Raw genomic sequence first — 23,794 nt, forward strand, 5'->3', positions numbered from 1 at the left:
CCCCCATGTGGACAGAGTCTGCAAGGCTGCAGCAAAATGCTCTCAAGGTCTGCAGAAAATCAGATGTTTATTTTTTGTACTTTATTAGAAGAAAAAAATCAAGCTCATGTTTATTATTCTCACCACATAACTCTCAGCATTAAGACGAGATAAGAGATAAGATGAGACTCACACCTTACAAAAACTGGAGTCAGACAAAGAAAGGGAGGAGTGATTGTGTGCTAACAGAGGGTAAAAATATTACAAAAGATAAAATAGAAATAAAATCTATATGTGAAAGGTGTATATAGTGTAAATGGTATTGAGTGTATAGTTGTGTCTAAATTTAGTACTTTACATTTTATATTTTTCTTATTCTGATATATATCTTTTTGTATTTTATCTTTATTCTATCAGTATTCTATTGCCATTCAACTTGCTTTTCTATCTGTGCTATGAGCTGCTGTAATGTGAATTATCTTAAGTTATCTTATCTTATAGGCTACACACGATATACATCTTTAACTTACAAATACTGTATGTCGGTGATAATTTAAACACACACATATTGTATAGTATATTTACTGGACAGCTATATAAGTTATATAGCCCTCAGGCACCCTACATGTATTTTATATATTTTTATTTACTTTTTTTTTTTAAGAAAATGGAAAATAAACCCCCAAGTAAAACTAAATATAAATCTAAGACATAAAAGGTGACATTTAAAATATATAGATAAATAAAATAATATGAATGTGTATACAATATTGCAAATTAAAAAACTAAATGTAAACAGGAATGTAGTAAATGTATATACAAGATAATAATAATAATAATAATAATAATGATGATATACATATGGAGAGGTGTGAACAGTTTGTAAAGCAGTAAGTAAAAGTATATAAAGGTAAAGTGACAGTATAATATAAAGCAGGAGTATCAAACTCACTTTAGTTCAGGGGCCACATACAGACCAGTTAAACCAGTGCATAATAACCTATAAATATCAACCCCTCTAAAAGTTTTCCTTTTTTTAGTGTAAAGAAATCCATTCTGAAAACATTCATTCTTTTTTTTTTTACAAAACAAATGATGAACATCCTGTGATAGCCTCAGAAAAATTAAGTGTTTTTCCACATTCAGTCAGTCGGCTACTCACTTTCATCACATGTGCTTTTATTCATGATTTTCCACTGAAGTAGAACCTGTTGAAGAAGCAGGATAAGACATCCCTGCCTTACAAACCATTTACAATCTGAAGTTTTAAATTGCTCCTGAAACCTCTCAGCCTTCTCATGTGCATCTACATTAGGTGTGCAAAGTCATCTAGCGGGCCGGATTGGATCCTTTGGCGGGCCGGTTCTGGCCCCCAGGCCGTATGTTTGACATCCCTGATATAAAGTGACAAGTGTAATGTAAAGTGACAAGGACCACATGGCCACAAACATCCAGGAGACTCCATCTCAGAAACATACAGGGCCTTACAACCCATGGCAGTTTTGTTTGCAGCTATTGTCTAGTTCAGAGATATGAGAGTGAAGAGATGGCAAATACTTTGTTGTCATCCATCTAAATACAGTGTGGTACACAGAGGAACAAAATGTTGTTCTGTTGGTCTCCTCTGGTGCAGAACAAAAGAATAAAGAAATGGACATAAGGTGTAAACAACTACATTCAAAAGTAGGTAGAGAACAAGGTCCAGACATATGGTGCAATAATAGAAAACATACAAGTTGTGCAAATACAATCACAGATAGTAAAAGGAGCTCCCAGAGGATAGTTCTGTAGTAAGGTCCAAGTAAAGTGAGGTAAGAGAAGTCTTTATTGATCCCCTGAGGACAAAATGTAGGTGTTGCAGCAGCATAAAGACAGAATAAGTTCAGAGAAATACAGAAGTGAAAAATAATAAGATACATCTGTAATAAGAACACAAGTAAAAAACATATGGAGAAAAGTTTGTGTACTTTTGATCTAGGGTGACTTTTCTCTAATTCCAATGAAGTAAAATCTGAATGGTCCAACAAACAGTTATATTTCAGACAACAGTGTCCTTCGATCTCTGTCAGAAGTTTGTGTTTGTCCTTTTCCTGTTCCAACATGACAGTATCTCCTGTGCACAGAGCCAGATCCATAAAGACTTTGTTTCCCAGTTTGGTGTGGAAGAACTTGACTGGCCTGCACTGACTGACTCCTGACCTCAACCCTGTCCAACACCTGATGAACTGATAAACCACCTGTGATCCAGACATGATCATCGAACATCAGTGTTGGACCTCACTCATGCTCTTGTTTCAGAACGGGAGCAGAGACCTGCAGCCGGGTTTCAAAAATCCCCACAATGCCATGCAGTGTAACTGTGGTGGAGAAACACTAACCTGTTTCTTAATTAATTATTTTTCTGGCTAATAACTGCACCTAAATCAGTCTTAAATATCAATGACCATTGAACATGGCCTTGGTGCACTCAGCAGTAGATGACCCTGACAGCTCATGTCGATAGTGTGAGTGTGTGTGACAGAAACAAATAGAAAACCTGACATATACGTGCAAGAGTCAATATGATCAAGTGTATTTTATTAAAAATAGAATTTGCAGCTGTTTAGACCTCATTAACTTTACTTTAATGGGCACACAGCCCAGAGTACATGGAATTTGTTTTTCATACAGAATGGAAAAAACACTCAGACACATGATAATTTTAACTATTCCAATTAGGCAACAGTGCAACATTTTAATGGATAAGAACAGTCTTATTCTATACTCATCTTACTGTCAACAAATCCTGCTACAAGACTGAATGTCTTATCTGTCTCACAATACCTCTAGATGTCCCTAAGTCACTGAAGGAAAGTCAGATAGAGACAAGCTAGGCAGGATTTTGTCTAAAACAAACAAATAAACTCTGCCCTCTGCCTATATTGTCTTATTTTCTGTGTTTGGGACATTTACAGGTGTGTACGCCACAGCACTCAGGTAAGGGCATGCACCCCCACAGCACTCAGGTAAGGGCAGGACTTTATAAAAAGATAGGGGACCAGCTGTCAGCCCAAAAGCAGCACACATCCAAGAGACACAGCACTGAAACACAGATATAGAAAGGCCAAATGTCAAACAGGAGTGAATCTGTGGTTGGATTTTACTGTTACAAACATCAACCAACAACCCTGCATAGTATACCTTTAATACGTTGTGTCACAAATATATAGTTTCATTTAAACTGTGGAGCACTGTCATTTTTATCAAACATTACTCAAACAGGAGGAAACTGTGCATTTGTTGGGGACTATTTTCAGCAGCGGATTAATTCACATTTGGTGCTCTAGTGGGTATTAGTGGCAGTAGGAACGTGTCTGCAGGATTGAGTCTAAATATTATAGTGTGTACCTTCATGGTAATGAGAATATGCTGTGGCTCTCTAGTGTGTTTTAATAGTTTTAATAGACAACAACGGAGTTCTACGGCACAGAGAAAGAGGATATATCAGCCTCTGATACACACACAGTGCTTGTTAGTAGATACATTCATTATTTGAATTTACTATCAGGAGACAAATATAGAATACTGTTGTCCTTGTCCTTTAAAGGTTCAGTGTGTAAGATTTAGGGGATTTAGTGGCATCTAGCGGTGAGGAATGCAGATTGCAACCAGCTGAAACTGCTCCTGGTTAGAGTTCCTTCAGTGTTCATTGTTCAGGAGCTTTATACCAGGAGCTGAATTATCCACAGAGGTCTCTTCCTCTCCAAAACAAATGGAACCCTGATTTAAACCAGTAAAATCACTGAATAAAGCAGTTCCACATTACAAATCAGTGTTTCTCCAACGGTGTTGGGCATGTCGGAGATGGGCTGCTAGCCTAATACTTGCTAATGTGTGCTATTTTCTCTGATAACTTGAGATCTAGATGTTTAGCAGGTTTTAACTAGGAGCTGAATTAGCAGCAGAGGTCTCTCCCCAAAACAATTGGACACCAGTAGTTTAAACTGCTTTAAACAGTGGATAAAACAGTTCCACACAAAAAAAAATCAGCATTTTTACGAGATGTCATCACGGAGAGCTGCAAACTAAAGTGGCCAATGTGAAAACCAAATGTTTTGTCTGTTCTGGGCTACTGTAGGAACATGGTGATCTCCATAAACGAGGACCCACTAAGATTCGAAGGTAACAAAAACACAATTATTGTTATTTTCAGGTTATTAAACACTAAAGAAAACATACTTATCATATTCCATATCTGCCAATATGTCCCCCTGCATCCTACACACTGGACCTTTAAGCCGTATCTGAAGACTGCAGTAAAGTGTTCAGTTTCACATATATCAACATGTCTACTTGTCAGTTCCCTTCCTGCCTCTGTTGTAGAGTACAGACAGGTGTTTATGGAGGTCATCATGTGGTGGAGCTCCTGGACAACAGCAGGGAGTGCAGCAGAATGCCTGTAGCTACAGAGACGTTCAGAGACTCTATACCTGGGAACAACTCTCTACCAGCTGGGATGGTGAGGAGAGTTTGGCACAGAGAGAGCAGCTGCTGGGACAGTCCCTCCCCCTCACCTCCCATCAGCAACACCGTGGGTTTAGTCATGTGAAAGTCTGCACACTGGGTGACAGGAATCTGGGACTCCTGTGCTTCAGCTCCCACCGTGCCAACCACCTGCCAGCCCTGAGCCACCTTCAACTCCAGCATGTCCTCAAGGTCTTCATACCCATACACCTCGAGCACCTCCATGACGCCTGAGCTGGCCTTGCTGACCACTGGAGACAACGGACAGCTGTGGCGAAGACTGCTGACGACTCTGTCCACACCGAGGAAGTAAGCTGAGCGCAGGATGGCGCCGAGATTCATCGGGTCCTGAATTCTCTCCAAGACGAGCCAGAGAGGGGCGTCTCCTCTGCTGGGTGCAGAGTTTCTGTCCTCTGTGAGGTAGCTCAGAGGACTTGCTTGCAGACATACTCCTTGATGCACTCGCCCAGAAGACATCTTGTCCAGATCCCTCTTACTGACCCGCTGGACTTGTACTCCTTGTCGATGAGCCTCCTCACACACCTGTAACACAGACGCCCTGTGAGAGGCCTCGCCATCTTTTACAAACAGCCTCTGGGCCTTCCTTCTGCCCTGAGAGAGAGCCAAGAGACAGGGAGCGACGCCAAACAGCACCTCATAGCTCTCAGCTTTGGAGTTCAGTGTTGACCTCTGACCCTCCATCCTCTCCTTCTGCTCGGGGAAATCCTCCAGACTCAGTCTCCTGAGTTCAGATGACACTCTGCTGTCCCCCCCCCTCCTCTCACTTGGTTTCTGCAACACTGGGGTCTCATTCTTCCGCACTTTACTCAGAACTGACCTCTTATGATCTCGCTTTCCATCTGGTACAACAGGTTTGTGTTGGACACCGGAAGTATTTATCACACTGTGTCGTCTCCTCACCACAGGGTTGATGCTGCTGTCCTCTGGGTGCAGGACAAAGGCTGAGACGTGATAACAGCCCACTCGTAAAAATAATGCAGACTTGTGCAATCTTCTAGTCCCAACGAGGAGCAACTTGTGCTGATGTGCAACACTCAACACCCACATATTGAAGTGGCTGGATGTGTCCAGAGGCAGTAAGAGTTGGGACTGCCTCAGAGAAACGTGACTCAGCTAATGATGAAGAGATAATGATCCTTCAATCCAGAAATGATGAGTCCGCAGATTTTACTGAGAATCTGTCGGAAGGACTTTCCTTTGTTCAGCCATCAGCACCAACTGTCTCCCTCCATAGCTGACACGGCTGTGGCCTTTGGTTCAGTCGCACATGTGCAATCCGGCAACGTAAATAACGCGAGATTACAACCGGAAGTAGCGTGCTTTTACCTATAAAATAAAAGCCTACAAGGGTTTGGCACAAACCTTTTCCATTTAGGGGAAAAGTATGAAATAAATCTGTAACTAACCTAGCAACATATCACATCATCAAAATGAATACAGAACAAATACAAGAAATAATAATAAATACTAATAACACACTTAAAGTTATAATAAAAAGTGTTTATAAGCCAAAAATTTAAGAAGAATTAAAAACGTATAATTTAATTAATAAAATATTATATAAGGTAGACCAAATTCTAACATTTTCTATAATATAAAATAATATAATATAATATAATACTTTTCTGGGCAGTGAAGCTAAAAAAGAAAAGAATATATTCGGATATAACTTAAGTACATGTAACTAGTTAAATGTAACTAGTTACTCCCCAACACTGATTATGTCTCATATCACTTTCTCTATACGTTAATTTACATTAACTCTTGCACCGTATGCTATGATATCATATCATATGTTAGTCTGGTAAATACTGTTTACATATTAATCACACCACTGTCATATGAACGAGTCATTTTGTCTCCAAATGCTCTTTAATAGTTTCTCATTCTACCCTAAACTTCTTATTAGTTTATGTCCGTCTTATTATTAAGTATCATACTAACTTACTTACTTATTAATAATCTGTATTTCTTTCTGTCCTTGTTCTGCTGCAACAACCCACTGGGGATCAATAAAAGTGTCCTATCGAGCCTCATCTTTTATTTTGAAAGCTTCCGTTTCCTCCCCGGCCGCGTGAACACCCACTTTCAACTTGACGCTCGAAACTACGCGGCTACGTCATTTCCCGGAAGTGAAACTATCGCAACACGGAAGTGTAGGAAAGAAAACAAATAATCGTTCGAATTTGTCTCGACTCGGAGTCGGAGAAGACGCTTTAAACATCTTTACGGATCACCGCCATCAAACGACCAGGTGAGAGAAACACTGCGGGGATCCGCTCCCTCACAGCCGGGTTCAATCTGACATGGCGGCGCTACATCAGAAGATGTTGGACAGGTCTGAGACAGAAGCAGCTAAAACAGGGCTGAACCGAGATTGTGACAGGCCTCCAGTCACATTAAGAACCGCTGAGTAATATTATCCAGGAAACATGAGGTCATAGCAGCGCTAACATGGCTGATACACTGTTAGAAACAAGTACATTAACTACGTTACTTCATGCTCCACTAACGTTACAGCTCAGAGGGACACACTGTACTTCTTTACTACAGTACTTTATACTCCACTAACGTTACAGCTCTCAGAGGGACACACTGTACTTCTTTACTACAGTACTTTATACTCCACTAACGTTACAGCTCTCAGAGGGACACACTGTACTTCTTTACTACAGTACTTTATACTCCACTAACGTTACAGCTCAGAGGGACACACTGTACTTCTTTACTACAGTACTTTATACTCCACTAACGTTACAGCTCTCAGAGGGACACACTGTACTTCTTTACTACAGTACTTTATACTCCACTAACGTTACAGCTCAGAGGGACACACTGTACTTCTTTACTACAGTACTTTATACTCCACTAACGTTACAGCTCTCAGAGGGACACACTGTACTTCTTTACTACAGTACTTTATACTCCACTAACGTTACAGCTCTCAGAGGGACACACTGTAACGTTACTTCTTCACTACGTTTATCTGATAACTTCAGTCACTTTACTAATGAAGAGTCTCACACACACAAAAATAGTGATTAATTTTCTGTCAGTCAATTAATTGTTTCAGTTTTACACATTAAATCTCAGTTAAACTACTTTTTCCTCACGATCAGTCAGACCTGTTGTCAACTATCAACATCAGTGACCAACTGATTTGATAATCGATTAATCAGTTTAAAGAATAAAAGTTGATATTCTCTGATTTCCACTTCTGAAATGTGTTTCTTTGCTCCTCTGTGGCGGTTACGTGAAAATCCGTTGACATAACAAGACGTGATAATGTCATTTTGGACTTTGGGAAACTGATTATTTTCTATAATCTGACATTTTAGAGAAACAGCAAGAACAAATATATTTCATATAATCATCAGATTGATCGACAGATAATCATTGTTTATTGATCTGTTATCCAAACAGACCAAAACCAAATTCACCTGTCATGTTAATAATCTTTCATTTCAATGAGCTGTAAAGTACGTCACTTATTTCCTACAGGCTTTATCTCAATTATTAAAGTCTTACACGTAGGGTTGCAGCAATACACTGCTTTGAAGCTTCACTGTGATACTAAACTCATCGATTAATACACCGTGTACATTTGCTAATCTATCAGCTGGACAGAGAATCTTAACTTTATTTCAGTTATTTTCAAAACACAAATGTCCATTTTCTGGGTCGCCAAAGCTTCACGTGGGGGTCGCCAGGCCCGTTCTTGATTTTACAGAGATTAGGAAAACTTTTTTTTTTTAAATATACTGCAGGCCTACGATCATTTAGAAAAGAAAGAAGAGAGAAGAAAACAGAGTGACATTGTTAAACTTTAGATTATTACTGAAGATATAAACTTGTAATTCTCACAGGATAAACATATGGTGAAGAATTTAGCACAAGCTGAAGTCACAGAGTCTTCACTCTGTTTATCAGGCTTGACCTGCGTTAGGAAAGTATGCAGTTTAACCAACCAAAGGGCTAACAGAACATGCAGCAATTATCAGGAGAAGAAAACACTGAATCTGTCAAAGAGAGGCCTATAAAGTGTGTGTGATTGTTAAAAAACAAACATAAAAACATATTAGAGACAGAAAATTGTATAAAAAGTTCCTACAAATATGATGCAATGTTCACAGAAAATAATCTGCTAAAATTCGTCCAAATTGCTTGTTTAACACAAAGTTACTGCCTTCACTGTTTGGGTTGATTACACAGCTGTTACTGCCATGCATTAAATATAATATGAAATAAGATATGTCCCATAGTCGGGACCGTCAGTTTATAATGATAGAAAAGGGGTCCCTCAGGAAAGAGGTTAGGAACCACTGGATTAATTGATGAATCACGTCAGTACTAATGTATTTTAGTTTTCAAGAGAACCTGTTCAGCTTGCCTTTATTGACATTCTACTTTTGGTATTTTCTAACAGATGGACAAACTGTTTGGGAGAAGGAAGACTCCGGAGGAGATGCTGAGGCAGAATCAGAGGGCGCTCAACCGAGCCATGAGAGAACTGGACCGAGAGCGTCAGAAACTGGAGCAACAGGAGAAGAAGATCATCGCTGACATAAAGAAACTGGCCAAACAAGGACAAATGGTGAGACGAAGAAAAATAACTTGTGTTTCATGAGGAGAGAATAATATGGAACCCTAACCGTGATGTGTGCTGTTATTAATCTGTGCAGGACGCCGTCAAGATCATGGCGAAAGACTTAGTTCGCACGCGGCGCTACGTCAAGAAGTTCATCATGATGAGAGCCAACATTCAGGCTGTCAGTCTAAAGATACAGACGCTCAAGTCCAACAACAGCATGGCACAGGCGATGAAAGGCGTCACCAAAGCCATGGCCACCATGAACAAACAGGTCTGTCCAAGAAATCACAGACACACTGTTTGATGGAAATAAACAAAGAACCCTCCTGAAGCTGACTCATATTTATTTTTTCCTCCACAGCTGAAACTGCCTCAGATTCAGAAGATCATGATGGAATTTGAAAAACAGAGTGAAATCATGGACATGAAGGAGGAGATGATGAACGACGCTATTGACGACGCCATGGGTGATGAGGATGATGAGGAGGAGAGGTGAGCGACTCAGACGCATCCAAACACTTATTTTTGTACAAACCTGTCATTGCACATTTAGGTACCATCTTTATTTAACAGTGAGCATTCATTAAAGTCACTACTCACCAAAGGAGTGAAAGAAAACATCAGTTCTTTTTAAACAAGGTATTGTTGTTGATAATAAAGATGCACAGAGCGTCAACAAACAAACATTGAACCAACAAGGACAAAGAGACAACGCCACCCACCAACCCAGGAGCAAACACGGGAAGCCAGACCAGCCAAAGGAAATCCAAGAGACAAGAACGAAAAACAAATAAATGACGACAGATTAATTAATCTGTGTGACATAATTAGGAGAGTACAGCATGTTTCATTACAATTTTTCAGCTTCCATATTTGCTAAAGAAGTTAAAAATGGTTGCCAGGTGACAAAGAGGCGTGCATACGATCCTTTACAACGTCCTTAATCCAATGTCCATGTTTCTAAAGCTCAATAATTAACACAATAAATTCCAAAAACCAAGTGTAAAAACACTGCATTGTGGTTTTATGGGGGTTTATGTGTTGTACTATCTCCAGCCAGGCTAACAGTTTCCCTCTGTTTCCATGCTAAGCTAAGCTAACGTCTGCTGGCTGTAGCTTCATATTTACCGTTCAGATATGAGATTGATGTCAATCTTCTCATCCAGCTCTCAGCAAGAAGGCCAAAGCACATTTCCCCATAATAAAAGAGTGCAATTTTTTGGAAACGGCAGCATCTCCATTGTCATGTAAACTTGCAATATGCAGTTCCTCTGAAAACGGAGACTTTTTACACATGCGCATTACGGTTCCAGTCACTAGGCACGCCGACCGTCACAACAACAATGCAGAGCTCTGTTTGTGCTGCTCACCCTGTTGATTTGAAGTGAAGTGTAGATCTGTTACTGTAGCAACTCCACCTCGTCGTCCATCCAGACAAAGTTATCTGTGCATGCTTTCGCCATTGTGTCTTCTTTGTTTTGGTTTGTAATCACCGTGTCGTAGAGAAAGGCGCTTCAGCGCAGGCGCATGGCGTCATGCCGTGGTGTTGCTTTGCAAATTTACACTGCTACCCATTGGCCTGGCGTGCATACTACAGCGTTTCCAGTAGATTTTGCGACTCCATGTGAACGGGGATCGTTTCAGTAACGTCGTCATATAAATGCAGAAGTTTTTTAAAACGCAAAGGACAGACTTTACGTTTTTAGAGAAACCGTTGTTGTCTAAACAGGGCCTGAGTAACTCAGGGGCTCCAGAGCCACACGTGGCCCCTCTTCACTGGGTCCTTGTGGCTTTGACAAAACATCACTTTTTTTTTTTTTTTTTTTACATTTACATTTTTATCTATCATTGTTGTCCAAAATAAATTTGTACATTGTAAGAATGTGAATACAGAAAAAAAGTTTCAACATTTCGTTTGCCTGACGGAGGTCTCGTCACCGAAACTTTGCAGCAGCATTAAAATAGATAGGTTTGATATATATAGTGTGCAGTCTTATTCTTCTCATCCCTCGCCCACGCACCTGTTTAAAATTGTGCAAAGTATTCCTTCGTTTTGAACATTTCGTCAACTAAAATGTGCGTCATACGTCGACCGCCTTTTCCTCTAAACTTTAACAAACCTTTATAGTAACTTATCTTGAGCTTCCCCAGCGAGGCCAGCAGTGGATTTCAATTCAGAGAAAATAGAAGTCTTAAAGGAAATTAGAGGGTTTAATGGTGCTTTGACAGATTTGTTTGCTCTCACCGCAGACACTAGACAGTTAAAGTACCAAATAATCATCAGCAGCCCTCTGCAGCAGCCACCTTGTGCTAATGTCGACTGGGTTACCATAAGACTTGCATATGTTTTGTGGCTCTAAGCAGATTTTTACAATTATTTTTGGTCTATTTTTGGCTCTATTGATAGTTAAGGTTGCTGAGCTTTGAACTAACTCAGTGTATGTTCTGCATTCACTACAGTGACGCCATCGTGTCCCAAGTTCTGGATGAGCTGGGTCTCAATCTGTCTGATCAGCTGTCAGGTGAGAAAATCCAACACGTTGAGCACAACTATTTGAATCCTTCCCGTGTTCCCTTTGTCTTCTTTCTGGTATTTCACATTTGTGACATCATTGGACGACCATTGCTTTGCTCATTTCAGATCTCCCAAGCACCGGAGGAAGCTTGTCGGTGGCCGGAGGAAAGAAAGCCGAGCCCCAAGCCGCCCTGGCCGACGCTGACGCCGATCTGGAGGAGCGGCTGAATAACCTCAGGAGAACTTAAACCTACAGCAAAGTGTCAGACACTGTGTTAATACAGATACTCCAATCTCTGTGTTTAGAGTCTTCTGAAGGTATAACTGGCAGAACACCTGCCGACTCAGCTGTGTCATGAAGGTGTGTGGCTTTCAGTTTGAGCTGTTTTCATTTTATGCGTGTATTATGTATTTTATCAAAAGACAAAAAGTAAAAGTCTACAAGGGTCATTATCCTTCATAGGTCTCTCATGTAAGAAAATGCCGCGTGACACATTGTCTGAAAGTGAAAATGTATTTCGCAGTCTGTGTGTGAATACTAACTCCTCGACGCACCTCATTTCCCACCTTAAATTAACACTACAATGGAACCAAATGAAAGACGGTAACATGGCAGATATTTTATGTCAGCACTTTTTGTACATGAAGCTGGTTTAGCGTTCTTTATCTTCATCATCATCATCATATAAAATGTGCTGTTGTAGCTCTCTGCTGACTTTTGATTATGTTTATCTGTGGGTGGTGACGGTCGTTGGGGTCCAGATGAAGATGTTTTATCTCAACATCATATCTGTCTGAATTTACTAATGGCACAGTTTATTTTACACAAATATAATAAAGGATAGAGAGAGAGAGGTGTGTGCAGCTGACTCTTCTCCAGTGGAAAGGCTCTCCTGCCTGGTGACTGTGGTGGAGTGGTGTTTTTGAGATGGGCAGGATTTTCACCAAACTTTAGTAAGAGTCAGCGGCGTTTTGGTTTTTTCTTGAGAAACTTTACTGTTTTTGCTTTTCTTTGTTGAATAAACATTTTTTTCCAGATTAAACTAACTGGTTGTCTGAATTTCAGTTTCTTAGAGAAAGTATTTCTCAGCCTGAGAGAACAGGTCTGTGTTAAAGACTTATGAGTGGCAGTAATCATGCTGTCTAAGGAAAGGTAGTAAAGAGCAGAGGGAAGGCAGAGACCAGGAGAGACGGGTAGTGAGGTTAAGAGCTTCATTGGGATCATATCAGGTGGGTCCCCTCCTTCACTGGTGTTTCAATGATAGGCACCTCCAGAGGGCTCATCGGCAACACCTGGCGTCCCAGGTGCGCCCCCTCTTCTTCTACTCCCTTGAACCTTGCTGTTGTGATATTTCGGGGCCCAAGTGGCATCTTTCCTCTTAATCCACAGCCACCAGCTCGCCTGTTCGGCTGCGCCAGAGAGAGAGACGCAAAATGACCTCAAGGAGAAAAATATGACCATGAGGAGAAAGATCTAACTATGAGGAGACACTAAATGACATCAAAGAGACACTAAATGGTCACAAATAAACACAAAACAACCGCATGGAGACACAAAATCACCAAAAAAAATAAACAAACAAAAAAAAAAATACAAAAAAACATCCCACTCCATTTTCCAATAAACTGAAAACTGGGGGATTTAAAAGGCGACGTAGCAAATTAGAGTATATCTGAGTCACCGTTCCTGAATAACTAAATTTAAAAGGATCTTTATCAAAAACTTTTGTGTTTGTATTTATTGATATCAAAATATTCTATTATATATTTTTTTTATCTCAATCATCAAACCTAAAAATAACCCAAACAAAACCAAAATCCAAATATCGTAGACATGTTAATTTTATTCCAAAAAAATGTAACTTTCAAAACTGTCAATTTGTCAACATACAATCATAGAACAATATTGAATGTACTCAACACGTCCGACATTAAATAATAAAAAAATAACAGCCATGTTTTATGTACATTTGTTTCTGGAAGCTATGTACAGGGAAAAAAAAGTTAACTTTGTATTTCCAAAATATGCCTACACATACGCCTGGCAGTCGAAGTGTTGAAGCTGCAGAAAGCCGTTGCATCGTATGTACGAATAGAGGAAGAAATGAAACACTGCGACTGAGATGAACTCAGAGAGGGAGAGATTAACTGGCAGCATGTTAAAGAGCATACCGGTGAACATCGCTAGAACTACGCCTAGAAAGCTTATTTATCTTCTAAAATGGTTCCCTTGAATCCTGAAGAGACCAAATGCATACACACAACTTGCCTAATATTTACTGGATGTAAGCGTATTGTAAAGATTGGAAACACCAAAGATCAAGACTGTTATTATCAGGTGTTGTTGTGATGAACGCAGCAGCTCTCACTGGACAGAGCAGCCAAAAGTCATGCTTTCAACAATATTTTGTAGTTTCTTTCGCCCAATGAGCAGAGATTAGTCTCTTTCTGGGGTGAAGCCATGCTACCGTGTTTTTCTTTTAAACAGCTAAATAGAGTCCATGCAACTCACATTGAAAATAAAGAAACAGAACACTGGGTCACCACCTGTCCAGTCATCCGTGCTGTTGTTTTCATAAAGCAAACCAGGAACACAGAACAATCATTGGGTTGCTTTTTGTAACTTCTTCTGACGTCGGATTGGCTAAACCTGTCACTTGTTTCATGACATCATGCTGAGTGTGGCTCAAACCTCCCGATATCACACTAAACATTGATAAAATTTTATTTGAAGTTGTGTGTGAACAACGATATAGGCAATACACAGCACGAGACAGTCAGAGTTTGACATTTTTTTTCCCACTAAGGCAGGGAGAATGAGTGTGGTAGGATGACCCAGAACCAAAAAGTTGCTGCCATATTGCTCCTGGCGAACAGCTCAAGTTCCACATTTCAGTCAAAAATGGCAACCAATGGGTTTTTTCCACCTTGCATGAATGCGCTCAAGATTAGAGTCAGTTTATCCCGTCTGCATTAAAAGTGACAGAAACTCCACTTTGCTGTGATAAAATCAATCAGCTGTGGATGGCACAGCTGATACACAACATATTTTAAACATGTTGCAGAACATGCACATAACTGCTCATACACTTTTCTTGGGATACAAACTGTAATTTTTAACAGCGGCTAACACGGGGACTGTAATCTTGTGGCATCAGGCATTTAATCAAAATGAGACACCCACTGTCACAGCTGTCTCCCATCCTTCTATAATATTCTGCAGGAGATCAGCTGGTCAGTGGGGAAACGTTCAAACTTCAGACTGAAAGCAACAGCAGTTGTACATAGCGACTGATGACTTGTCTCCCCCCCCCACAGGCAAGACAAATATAGCATTTTCTAATCTGGGCACGGGGCGGCATCTCTCCGCTGTCAACGCCACACAACAGGGTTTCACTTCCGACAGGTCCGGTGAGGAGTGTGTTTTTTGGGCACCTCGATGCGACATCGACTTCGGTCATCCAGCCAAGGTAGCTCGAAGTTCCTGGTGGAAGAATAAACATGTTAGTATAGAAACATAAAGGATGGGTCCATTATGTTTTTAAGTTCATCATCCTGTAGCTTCCCAGGAGTAAACTCAAATCCAAACCTTCAAATTTTCGATGAAGTTCATATGTTTTAGCGTCAAAATACGATTTTCCCCAGACCTTCTACAAAGGTTTCCTCACATGACCCGACAGGTTTCTGCATGATGACGCTGCAACATATTAACACCTTAACCCTACGGGCCCGACCGACGCAAAGTGCATCCAAATTCACACCTGTTCTTCTCTATGGATTTTGTCCACAACCGTGCGTCATAGCGAGAAGCTCTCATATCACCTGAAACAGCGGAACCACAGCTTTCCAACAAGACCAAGCACTTGTCAGTAAACAATGATAAAGTTACACTAAAATTATGTATAACAGAGCTTTCATACAGCTCTGTGCACACATTACTGTTGGATGGATTACTCGCGAAGGCAGGCTCGCACAGAAATGCCACGCATATCACATGAAAGCGCAGGAGGAGAGCTTTCCAGTGATACCACACACATCATTGTGCTGTCATCCCATCACGCTATAAATACAGATTAATTGTCTACAAAATAAAAACCTGACGAATTTCTTTACAATCCATTATACAGATCTTCTTATCAGTCAATTCATATAGTGAGGAATATCGTATCTTACCACGTCTTAGGCTTGTGTGTGTTTCTCCCTGTCTATCCACATTTGTAGTCCGGCTTTCAAGATGCAAATATCTCCATATTGTCCAATATATGGTCCAATACACTCCATCAAACTTTGTATGACAAAGCATTTCTGCAATTTGCCTTTTGTTCCAATGACTGAAGCATTCATAAGAAGATCAGCGCACCCAGACAACTGTAGCCTAATTATGCATGCACGACGTAACCTCAGGTCACGTTCAGGTCAGGTCAAAGAGCAGCATGGAGCACAGAGAAGTGAGTCAAGATCATGTCGAAAAGAAAACCTCCAGAATTTGTTTTACTGCAAACAAAGTGGCAAATATTATCTTGGAGGACATCATTGCACTTGTTTGACTATTTTTCTATGGTCTTAGATGTAAATATTGCATGTTTCTTTCAGATAAAACAGATTTTTGACTTGTGAATGAGTCAATGGAATTTCTTGCAATAATGAAAAAATACTGGCAATCATGTCTGCCTGGCACAAACCACATGTTTTGGACAGCTGTGAAGTGACAGAATGTCCCACCATCATGGTTCTTATATTGCCAGATTCCAGAGAGTCTCCCCTCTTCATATATGGCAGAATATGTCTTCTTCCAACTTGCTATGCTGAGATACATGTAAAAAAACAAGATATAGCATGTGTATGTAGCCTTTATAATGACTGTGATATGAGCTTAAATACTCCCAAAAAGGCCTAGGGCCCAAAGGGTTAACTACATTAACTATATTCTCCTGGATCCCATATGTGCCACAGTCACAGACACATTTTTTAGAGCTGACAAATTAATAGATCCCTTCTAGAATCCCTGTTTTCCTTACCAACTTAAAGATCATGTACTGGAGTGTCTCCCAGTTTGATAATGTATACCTCTGTTACACATCCCTCCTTCACAATGTAAAATAATCAAAGAGAATTTAACAGGTCTTAAATCAGGCTGTTAAAACTACTTAACCCCACAATACTCTTATATATACTCTTTGTATCTGCAAGTAGAAATACTGTATTCTTTTTTTCTGCTCATCGGTTGTCTGCTTGCAAAAAAACACTATATTCCTCTGACCAGCACGGACGCTAAGCACCGCACTGCTGTGGACGCCATGTTAGTTTGGATGCGAAAGTCACAAAATATATCAAACAAACTGACTGATGGAGGCGGCGGTGGACCAGCAGCTCCCGTGTTCTGCAGGGTAACATGTACATTTCTGTCAATGGAGTCTGGCAGCTTTGAAGTGGTGTTTATACATATATTCAGAATAGCTGAAACAGTTCAATGCTTATTTTCCTCAGTATCAATACTACTGATACTTCTTTATCGCTCTCTGACAGTGAGTTGAGCCACAGCCATAGCCCCTCCACTCACTCACTCACTCACTCACTCACAGTGCTGGCGTCTTGCTGCTGATGGCATACAGGTCTTGCAGCATGGTTTTGTTTTTTACTTGCATTTTATTGCCTTATGAATGTGTGATAATATCAGAGCAATGCAAACTTTTAAACTCAGCACAACGAACAGTTAAGTTTGACGTTATTCTGCTGCATCTGTGCCCAGAGTGCACTCTGTGTGGCACAGTGACACACTGAATGGTATACATATATCCCAACAGCGCTCCTGATCATCAATCCAGCTCCAAAAATTAAAAATCAATACATAGCAGCAGATGTCGTTATCATGGTGGACCGCCACAAGTAAATGAATGTGTGGGAGAGCCGGAGTCATTCTGCTGTTCTGATACTAACCAAGAGAAGAAAAGTCATCGCTGTCACGTTATAGCCATGTTACATTTATATTTTCATAAAAGATTTGCCCTCAGTGTCAGTTTTCCCCCATGGTATCAAAAACACATCAGATAATAATGTTTTTTCAAGGTACTGTATCAAAGTTAGAAATTCCAGTATCGTGAAAACACTACTTTGAAGACAGCTTCATTCCCTGCTGGAGGACTGACGGCAAGGTAAAAACATTATACTGATTATGTACCTCATACAACCCCACTGCAACAACTACAATGACCTTTTGGAATATTTCAGCCACTGCTAATAAACAGCAGATTGTCAAATATATCATAAATGAGATAGTTTGATAGCTGCTCTCGCCCACTGGTTTCCTCACCCTTATTACTGTTTTATTGATTCATTTTTTAATCACCTTCTAACCATTTTTGGAAATGTGTTTTTGAAGTTCCTGCAGTGCAGAATCATCAAGTGAGAAGACAAATCACAGACTTTATGGACCATGTCAGCCTGAGCTGATCATATAGTGAGATGTCATGCGGCAGAGTTAATGACAAACTTACTGTTGTGAGAGTTTGGGCAGCGGCCGGCCAAATGCAACCACAGGCAAGAAGGGAGTGATCACTATAGTTTCAACTGGCAGAGATAAAAAGAATCAAGTTAGAAATCTCTTGAATCCATTTCAAATCATAAATAAATAAATAAATAATAGATTTTAAAAAATATAAAGTAAGGCAGCCGTACCATCTTCAGTGTCGGGGTAGAAGGAAGAAAGCTCTGGCTCAGTCTCTGGGACGACTTTCTTCCTGTTCATACGCTGCTGCAAACGCTGAAACATGCGCTGCTCTCTGATTCGCTGGATGTCCCACCTGAAAACACAGAAGATCAATAAAAATAAGAGTGAAGAGGAAAGAACGAGTGAGAAATCTGTCTTACAGACTTGACAGACGGCCGGCGGCTTTATCATTTCACAAATTCAATCAATATATTTGTTCTTATGTCTATCTTAAAAAAATGAACTGTGATCATAATAAAATGATGATGTTTGGGAAGAGTCTTCCTCTAACTTGCACTGCATAGACAGTGATCTAATGCCAGTAGATAACAAAGGATGAATTGGTCTTTTGTGCTATTGTAACTATAAAATGTATTTAATATCCAAATTACAGGCTTGCCAACATCAAACTACTTAATTCAGTGTGTATTACAGTGCAGTACACTTAACCATTGCTCAGATGTTAATGTTTCATGGGCTGTTTTGTGGTGTTAGGGCCCTGACACACAACGCAGACATTCGGTCAGTGTTGGGCCACTGGTGAGTGTCTAACCTCCTACTCTTTGCAGTGTGTCCTGCTCAGTTGGCACCAGTCGGACCTGTCTGCTTTTTTTCTGACCAATGTAGCATGTTGAATTAGCGTCAGAGCTGGCAGAGCCCGTCAGTGAATAAAGTCACTCAGATTGGCAGTTCAGCTCAGCTCACGAGAGGAGAAGCAGAAGTGAGGAAAGCAAACAAATGACTAAATTCAAGAGGGCGTGAGATTAAAACAAACTATATAAGGTAAGATTACGTTTTTAGCCCTCGTGTCTTTTAGCAGAAACGGTTAATAACTGTGTTTTTTTGTCATCATTCACTAGTGCACAGTAAATATCTACAACCCTTTTTAGACAGGAGTTGTGCAAATTTGCAGGAAAGCCCAATCAGTCTTTTTTCAGCATTGGCAGTATAAAAACAAAATCGGGGAGTGCAGCAAAATGCCGCCTACCTACCTTTGTTTATACAGAATGTGCCTTTTTCTGGGCAATGGGGGGCGTGAGCAAGTAACAAAATGTGTAGCTCAGCGTGTGACGTAAACAGTGACGTGGGAGGGAAGCCGCGGCTGGTCAGTCCTTCGGCGATTCTCTCATAAGTTGGCCCGTTCTTCACCGTCCCCGTCATCTGACGGTTAATGGCCTCTTCGTTTGCGAGGACAAGGAGGGCGCGCAATTCCTTGTCTCCCCAGTTGCTCATCTTTACAGTGTCTGTCAGGTTTGTGTTTCCCTCTTGCTACTAGCTGCTCGCTAATTCCTGCTATCAGCTGTTTCCTGTTTATCCACCGCCAGTAGCTCGCACGTGCGGCGTCATCAACAGCTCCTCCCACAAGTCATCAACAGCTCCTCCCACAAGTCATCAACAGCTCCTCCCACAAGTCATCAACAGCCCCTCCCGTGGTGGAAGGCCGCCTCGGTCTTTTTAAACTAAAAGGGTTCCACCAATATGTCTACCCTACGAGGAGGAAAATTGGGCACCTCGGATCAACTCGCCAATCCGGCTCTGTGTGTCTAAACGCTCACAGCTTGCCAGCAAAACGGCTCAACATTAGTGTAAAATCTGGCAGTGTAAAAGGGGCTATTGTTCTTCCAACATCGGGTTGTGTGGTGAATGTGCCAACTGGCTCCCCAGCGTCTTCAATCTGTCGGTTTTCTGTTTCCCTTTTTTTGAATGACTACCATCGTCTTCTGGTATGGAGATTTGTTTTCTCTCACGCAGGTGCAGAATGTACGTGCTAGTCAGCTGTTGGCCATAGTCTTTATGGTGTGTGCAAGTGCAACTTTTTGGCTAACACACAGGAGATAGTAGGCAACGCAACAGTCAGCCTTCGTCAGCACTAGTTCTTAGATGCTGGTTTGGTGTGTCTGGGTCTGAGTGTCTGAGTTTGTTTGTTGTTACTGACATTACGATTATTTTCCAGTTAAATATTACTTTTATAGTTGTTGATATTTTCTTGACAACTGTGAAATGTCCCCCTCAGTACATATCTTAGTCATAACTCTTTATTAACCAAACTAAATTACAAAACAAATATTGGCCAATACATAATAGTCTTATTTATTTAATCTCAAATATTAAGTGTGAGTCAGGCTCTGGTCAAAACTCAAGAACAAGCACATATTATTCAAGTCTTAAATCAAATAACTTAAGTCAGTGTTTGATACCTTTTCCTTCTCTTCTCATCCAACTCAAGCTTCAAGTGGCGTTTCAAAAACACATTGTCGTCCAGCGGCTTGATGGAGAGACAAAGTCACACATGTTATTCAAATGCTTTTGGATTTAATGTGAGACAACTTTTCAAACTCCAGAGGCAGAATTATTAGTGTCTCACCTCGGGGGGGTTAAAGGAGGGGTCCTCCTCCAAAGGCTCTATGTGATTTTCCCTCCAAGACGGGACTATGAGGAAGAAAGGAGGGACAAGAAGTTATTCAGAGGTAGTGAGTTGAGGACATTTGATGGATATAGTGATTAAAGATGGGATATAGGTTACGCTTACAAACAATCAGCATATCATGTACTACATGAGGAGTCCACTCACTGGCCACCTCTTCCTCCTTTTTAGGGGAAGTCTCCCGCAGAGGAGACAGAGGAGGTTGGTTCCAGCAACAGAGGTACATCTCTGTAGTAGACATGAAGGGCAGGTCTTCAATCTGACAGCTCTGCTCCGGCTCCTCTTTGCACGGGAGCATAATGTCCCTTTCTGCCCCTGACCTCATGGGAACGCTTTTCTCTGGGGTTTCTTTACTGCGCAGCTCTCTTTGATTAGGAGAGCCGGGCTGAATCTCAGGCTTTTGGGGGCTGAGCTTGGCACTTTTGCCTCGTGATTTCTGGGCTTTTGCATCTCCAAAGCAAGATTTCCTGCACATGCAAAGAGAAGAATTAGAGTTACTACAATGTGACAAGAATTTTAAGTCTGAATAACTTATTTTCAGTGTCTTACCAGAGCAAGTTAGATTATAACATTTTAATGAACAGAGGCAGACTGTCTTCTTTTCTTCATGCATTTCATTAATGTGCTTTGATTTGATACCACAAAGCACATGAGCAGGTACAAGCCCAGTATTAAATTTACCTCTTTTGACCTTTGCCACCGCGACTAAAGGGGAGCTGAGTGGCTGCATTGGGCTGTGGACTCTCCTCTACATCCAGGTCCCACATATCTTCTTTGTCAGGGGTCCATGGCTCCAGGGGCTGGAAAAGGCGTTTGTCACGCGGTGGGTCCTTCTTTGTGAGCTGCAGGCGACGCTCCATGCGCTCAATACGTGCGAGCAACTGCAAACAAAGACAGGGACAAAGAAATGTAACTTTAACTGCTTTGAAAATCAACACATTATATAACACACCAATATATGTTTATAAAAATGTAAACATACTGTCTCCTTGTCTGCTTTGAGCTCATCTATCTCCTTGTCCTTGGACTGCAGCTGTTGTTGCTGTTGTTCAATGAGGTCCAGTTGGAGGAGGAGAATCTGCCGGAGGCAGTTGGCCTGTGTGTGAGGATTGGCAGGGGTCTTCCTGATGTTCCTCCACTTCCCCTCAGAGGAGAGTTCAATGGATGCGGTGCCAAGGACTCCGGGGACGACCCCCTTCACACTATCATCTGCACCTGTATCCTTGGGGTTATTGTTCACAGCCATCTGAGGATTATCCATATTGTCAGCAGAGAGGGGTTTACCTTTCACTGGGGTTCCCTCACCCCCCATTTGTCTGACAGGGGACAATATCCCCACAGTTTTATTGTCTCCTTTAACTACTTCTGCAGCTGTGGCCGCGAGGGAAACTTTGCTTGTCATGTAATTCTGGTCTAAGTCCTTTATGTCGCCCCTGTGTGCGTTATGAACATCTATAACAAAGTCGCAGGACTCTCTCTTGAGGCTCACGGGTCTCGTTTTGTCACAGTCGATGGTGTCAGCGTCCTGCTTGAATCCTGTATTTGGAAACAGCGTGGACCTCAAAGTCATGGCGAACACAGCGACTGTTCATCGTGCAGCGCCTCGGCGGGGCATTTCAACCACAGACACCTCCCATGAGAACTGAGCAGCCGCTGTCCTACAAGACAAAGACGAATAAAGACATATGTCGTGTTACTGTTGCCTGTTTGAATAAAGGACAAAAACGGTCTCTGAACTGGGAGTGAGATGTAACAGCTAATGTTTGGACAAACCGAAGAACTAACGCAGCAAGAGTGAGCCTGATCCCGGGCATCCTTTTCCTAAAATCGCTCACCCGGTTAGAAATTGAAGCTAAGCTACATTAGCACTGAGGTACAAACACACACTGGGACACAAACTGGTAATGTTAGGAAGACTTACTCTCACTGGTGCACGAGGGCAGACATTTCAGAGTGAGGGGTTCAAACAAGGACTCGGGAGTGGCTGTGTAGGACACTGGCAGCAGCCTTCTCCTCCATTTTGGTTCTCGCGAAATCATGAAAAACAATAACAGCTAAGCTAGCAGGCTAACGTTAGCCGGCTAGCTTAACCAACAAAATGCGCGTCCGGAGCGAAGCGATTAAAACGTCCTCGTTATGAAACACTTACTATCGGACAGACATGTTTTTATCAACATGTATTTATTGTGTGTGAAGCTCACCTCGACTGTTATTCAGGTCCACCTGCGCGAGCCTTCATGTTCCCTCCTCGAGACTTGTTTTAAAGCGCCGACTACTGCGCATGCGTAATTTGTTGGCTGGCCATTTCTTGTGTTTCGGTGACAAGAGCGTCAGCAGGGGGCGACACAGTACACACAGTACACACAGTACACACACAGTACACACTGTATGTACAGTACACACACAGTACACACTGTATATACAGTACACACAGTACACACTGTATATACAGTACACACACAGTACACACTGTATATACAGTACACACACAGTACACACAGTACACACACAGTACACACTGTATGTACAGTACACACACAGTACACACAGTACACACACAGTACACACTGTATATACAGTACACACAGTACACACACAGTACACACTGTATATACAGTACACACAGTACACACACAGTACACACTGTATGTACAGTACACACACAGTACACACAGTACACACACAGTACACACTGTATATACAGTACACACAGTACACACACAGTACACACTGTATATACAGTACACACAGTACACACACAGTACACACTGTATATACAGTACACACAGTACACACACAGTACACACACAGTACACACAATTTCCTGATGTTAAATTCAGACAAAACTGAAGTTATTGTTCTTGGCCCCAAACAACTCAGAGACTCTTTATCTGATGACATAGTTTCTCTAGATGGCATTGCTCTGGCCTCTAGCACTACCGTAAGAAACCTCGGAGTAATATTTGATCAAGATTTGTCTTTTAATTCTCATTTAAAACAAACCTCACGGACTGCATTTTTTCATCTGCGTAATATTGCGAAAATTAGGCCTAT

The 23,794-nt window shown here is 41.2% G+C and overlaps 3 protein-coding genes across 6 annotated transcripts; 1 reads left to right on the forward strand and 2 right to left on the reverse strand.

Annotated features, from left to right (window-relative positions):
* Positions 1–2,861: 2,861 nt before the first annotated feature.
* mrm1 (mitochondrial rRNA methyltransferase 1 homolog (S. cerevisiae)) lies at positions 2,862–5,696 on the reverse strand. 2 transcript variants are annotated; one of them, XM_033610617.2, is made up of 2 exons: positions 4,449–5,696; positions 2,862–3,060 (listed from the first exon to the last, which is right to left on the reverse strand). In XM_033610617.2, the coding sequence occupies exons 1-2, from the start codon at positions 5,548–5,550 to the stop codon at positions 2,999–3,001; spliced, it is 1,164 nt and encodes a 387-aa protein (XP_033466508.2). In that variant the 5' UTR covers positions 5,551–5,696; the 3' UTR covers positions 2,862–2,998. The 2 variants fall into 2 exon arrangements, with proteins under 2 accessions (XP_033466508.2, XP_033466507.2); XM_033610616.2 differs by lacking the exon at positions 2,862–3,060 and having other exon boundaries at positions 4,227–5,696.
* A 925-nt stretch (positions 5,697–6,621) lies between these two features.
* On the forward strand, positions 6,622–12,652 carry chmp2a (charged multivesicular body protein 2A). The gene is made up of 6 exons (XM_033611499.2): positions 6,622–6,757; positions 8,930–9,097; positions 9,186–9,365; positions 9,456–9,586; positions 11,555–11,616; positions 11,736–12,652. Exons 2-6 carry the CDS (start codon positions 8,930–8,932, stop codon positions 11,855–11,857), a joined length of 663 nt encoding a protein of 220 aa, XP_033467390.1. The 5' UTR covers positions 6,622–6,757; the 3' UTR covers positions 11,858–12,652.
* Positions 12,653–13,435: 783 nt separating this feature from the next.
* Positions 13,436–23,048, reverse strand: msl1b (MSL complex subunit 1b). 3 transcript variants are annotated; one of them, XM_033611498.2, is made up of 9 exons: positions 22,942–23,048; positions 21,723–22,398; positions 21,422–21,621; positions 20,888–21,207; positions 20,681–20,745; positions 20,514–20,581; positions 18,285–18,409; positions 18,104–18,176; positions 13,436–15,093 (listed from the first exon to the last, which is right to left on the reverse strand). In XM_033611498.2, exons 2-9 carry the CDS (start codon positions 22,308–22,310, stop codon positions 15,003–15,005), a joined length of 1,530 nt encoding a protein of 509 aa, XP_033467389.1. In that variant the 5' UTR covers positions 22,311–22,398; positions 22,942–23,048; the 3' UTR covers positions 13,436–15,002. The 3 variants fall into 3 exon arrangements, with proteins under 3 accessions (XP_033467389.1, XP_033467387.1, XP_033467388.1); XM_033611496.2 differs by having other exon boundaries at positions 20,846–21,207; XM_033611497.2 differs by lacking the exon at positions 22,942–23,048 and adding an exon at positions 22,662–22,796 and having other exon boundaries at positions 20,846–21,207.
* Between the last annotated feature and the right edge of the window lie 746 nt (positions 23,049–23,794).

The sequence above is a fragment of the Epinephelus lanceolatus genome, chromosome 21, assembly GCF_041903045.1.
Source record: "Epinephelus lanceolatus isolate andai-2023 chromosome 21, ASM4190304v1, whole genome shotgun sequence".
NCBI classification, from domain to species: domain Eukaryota; kingdom Metazoa; phylum Chordata; class Actinopteri; order Perciformes; family Serranidae; genus Epinephelus; species Epinephelus lanceolatus.

Bases quoted from the DNA above. Each gene is read 5' to 3' on its own strand.
- chmp2a (XM_033611499.2), top strand. From the start codon at position 8,930: ATGGACAAACTGTTTGGGAGAAGGAAGACTCCGGAGGAGATGCTGAGG. The intron at 9,366-9,455 runs GTCTGTCCAAGA...TTTCCTCCACAG, and splicing joins TGGCCACCATGAACAAACAG to CTGAAACTGCCTCAGATTCA. The intron at 11,617-11,735 runs GTGAGAAAATCC...TGCTCATTTCAG, and splicing joins TCTGTCTGATCAGCTGTCAG to ATCTCCCAAGCACCGGAGGA.
- msl1b (XM_033611496.2), bottom strand. From the start codon at position 22,310: ATGACTTTGAGGTCCACGCTGTTTCCAAATACAGGATTCAAGCAGGAC. The intron at 20,746-20,845 runs GTAAGCGTAACC...TCTTCCTCATAG, and splicing joins ACATGATATGCTGATTGTTT to TCCCGTCTTGGAGGGAAAAT. The intron at 18,177-18,284 runs GTACGGCTGCCT...TATCTCTGCCAG, and splicing joins CTACCCCGACACTGAAGATG to TTGAAACTATAGTGATCACT.
- mrm1 (XM_033610616.2), bottom strand. From the start codon at position 5,550: ATGTGGGTGTTGAGTGTTGCACATCAGCACAAGTTGCTCCTCGTTGGG.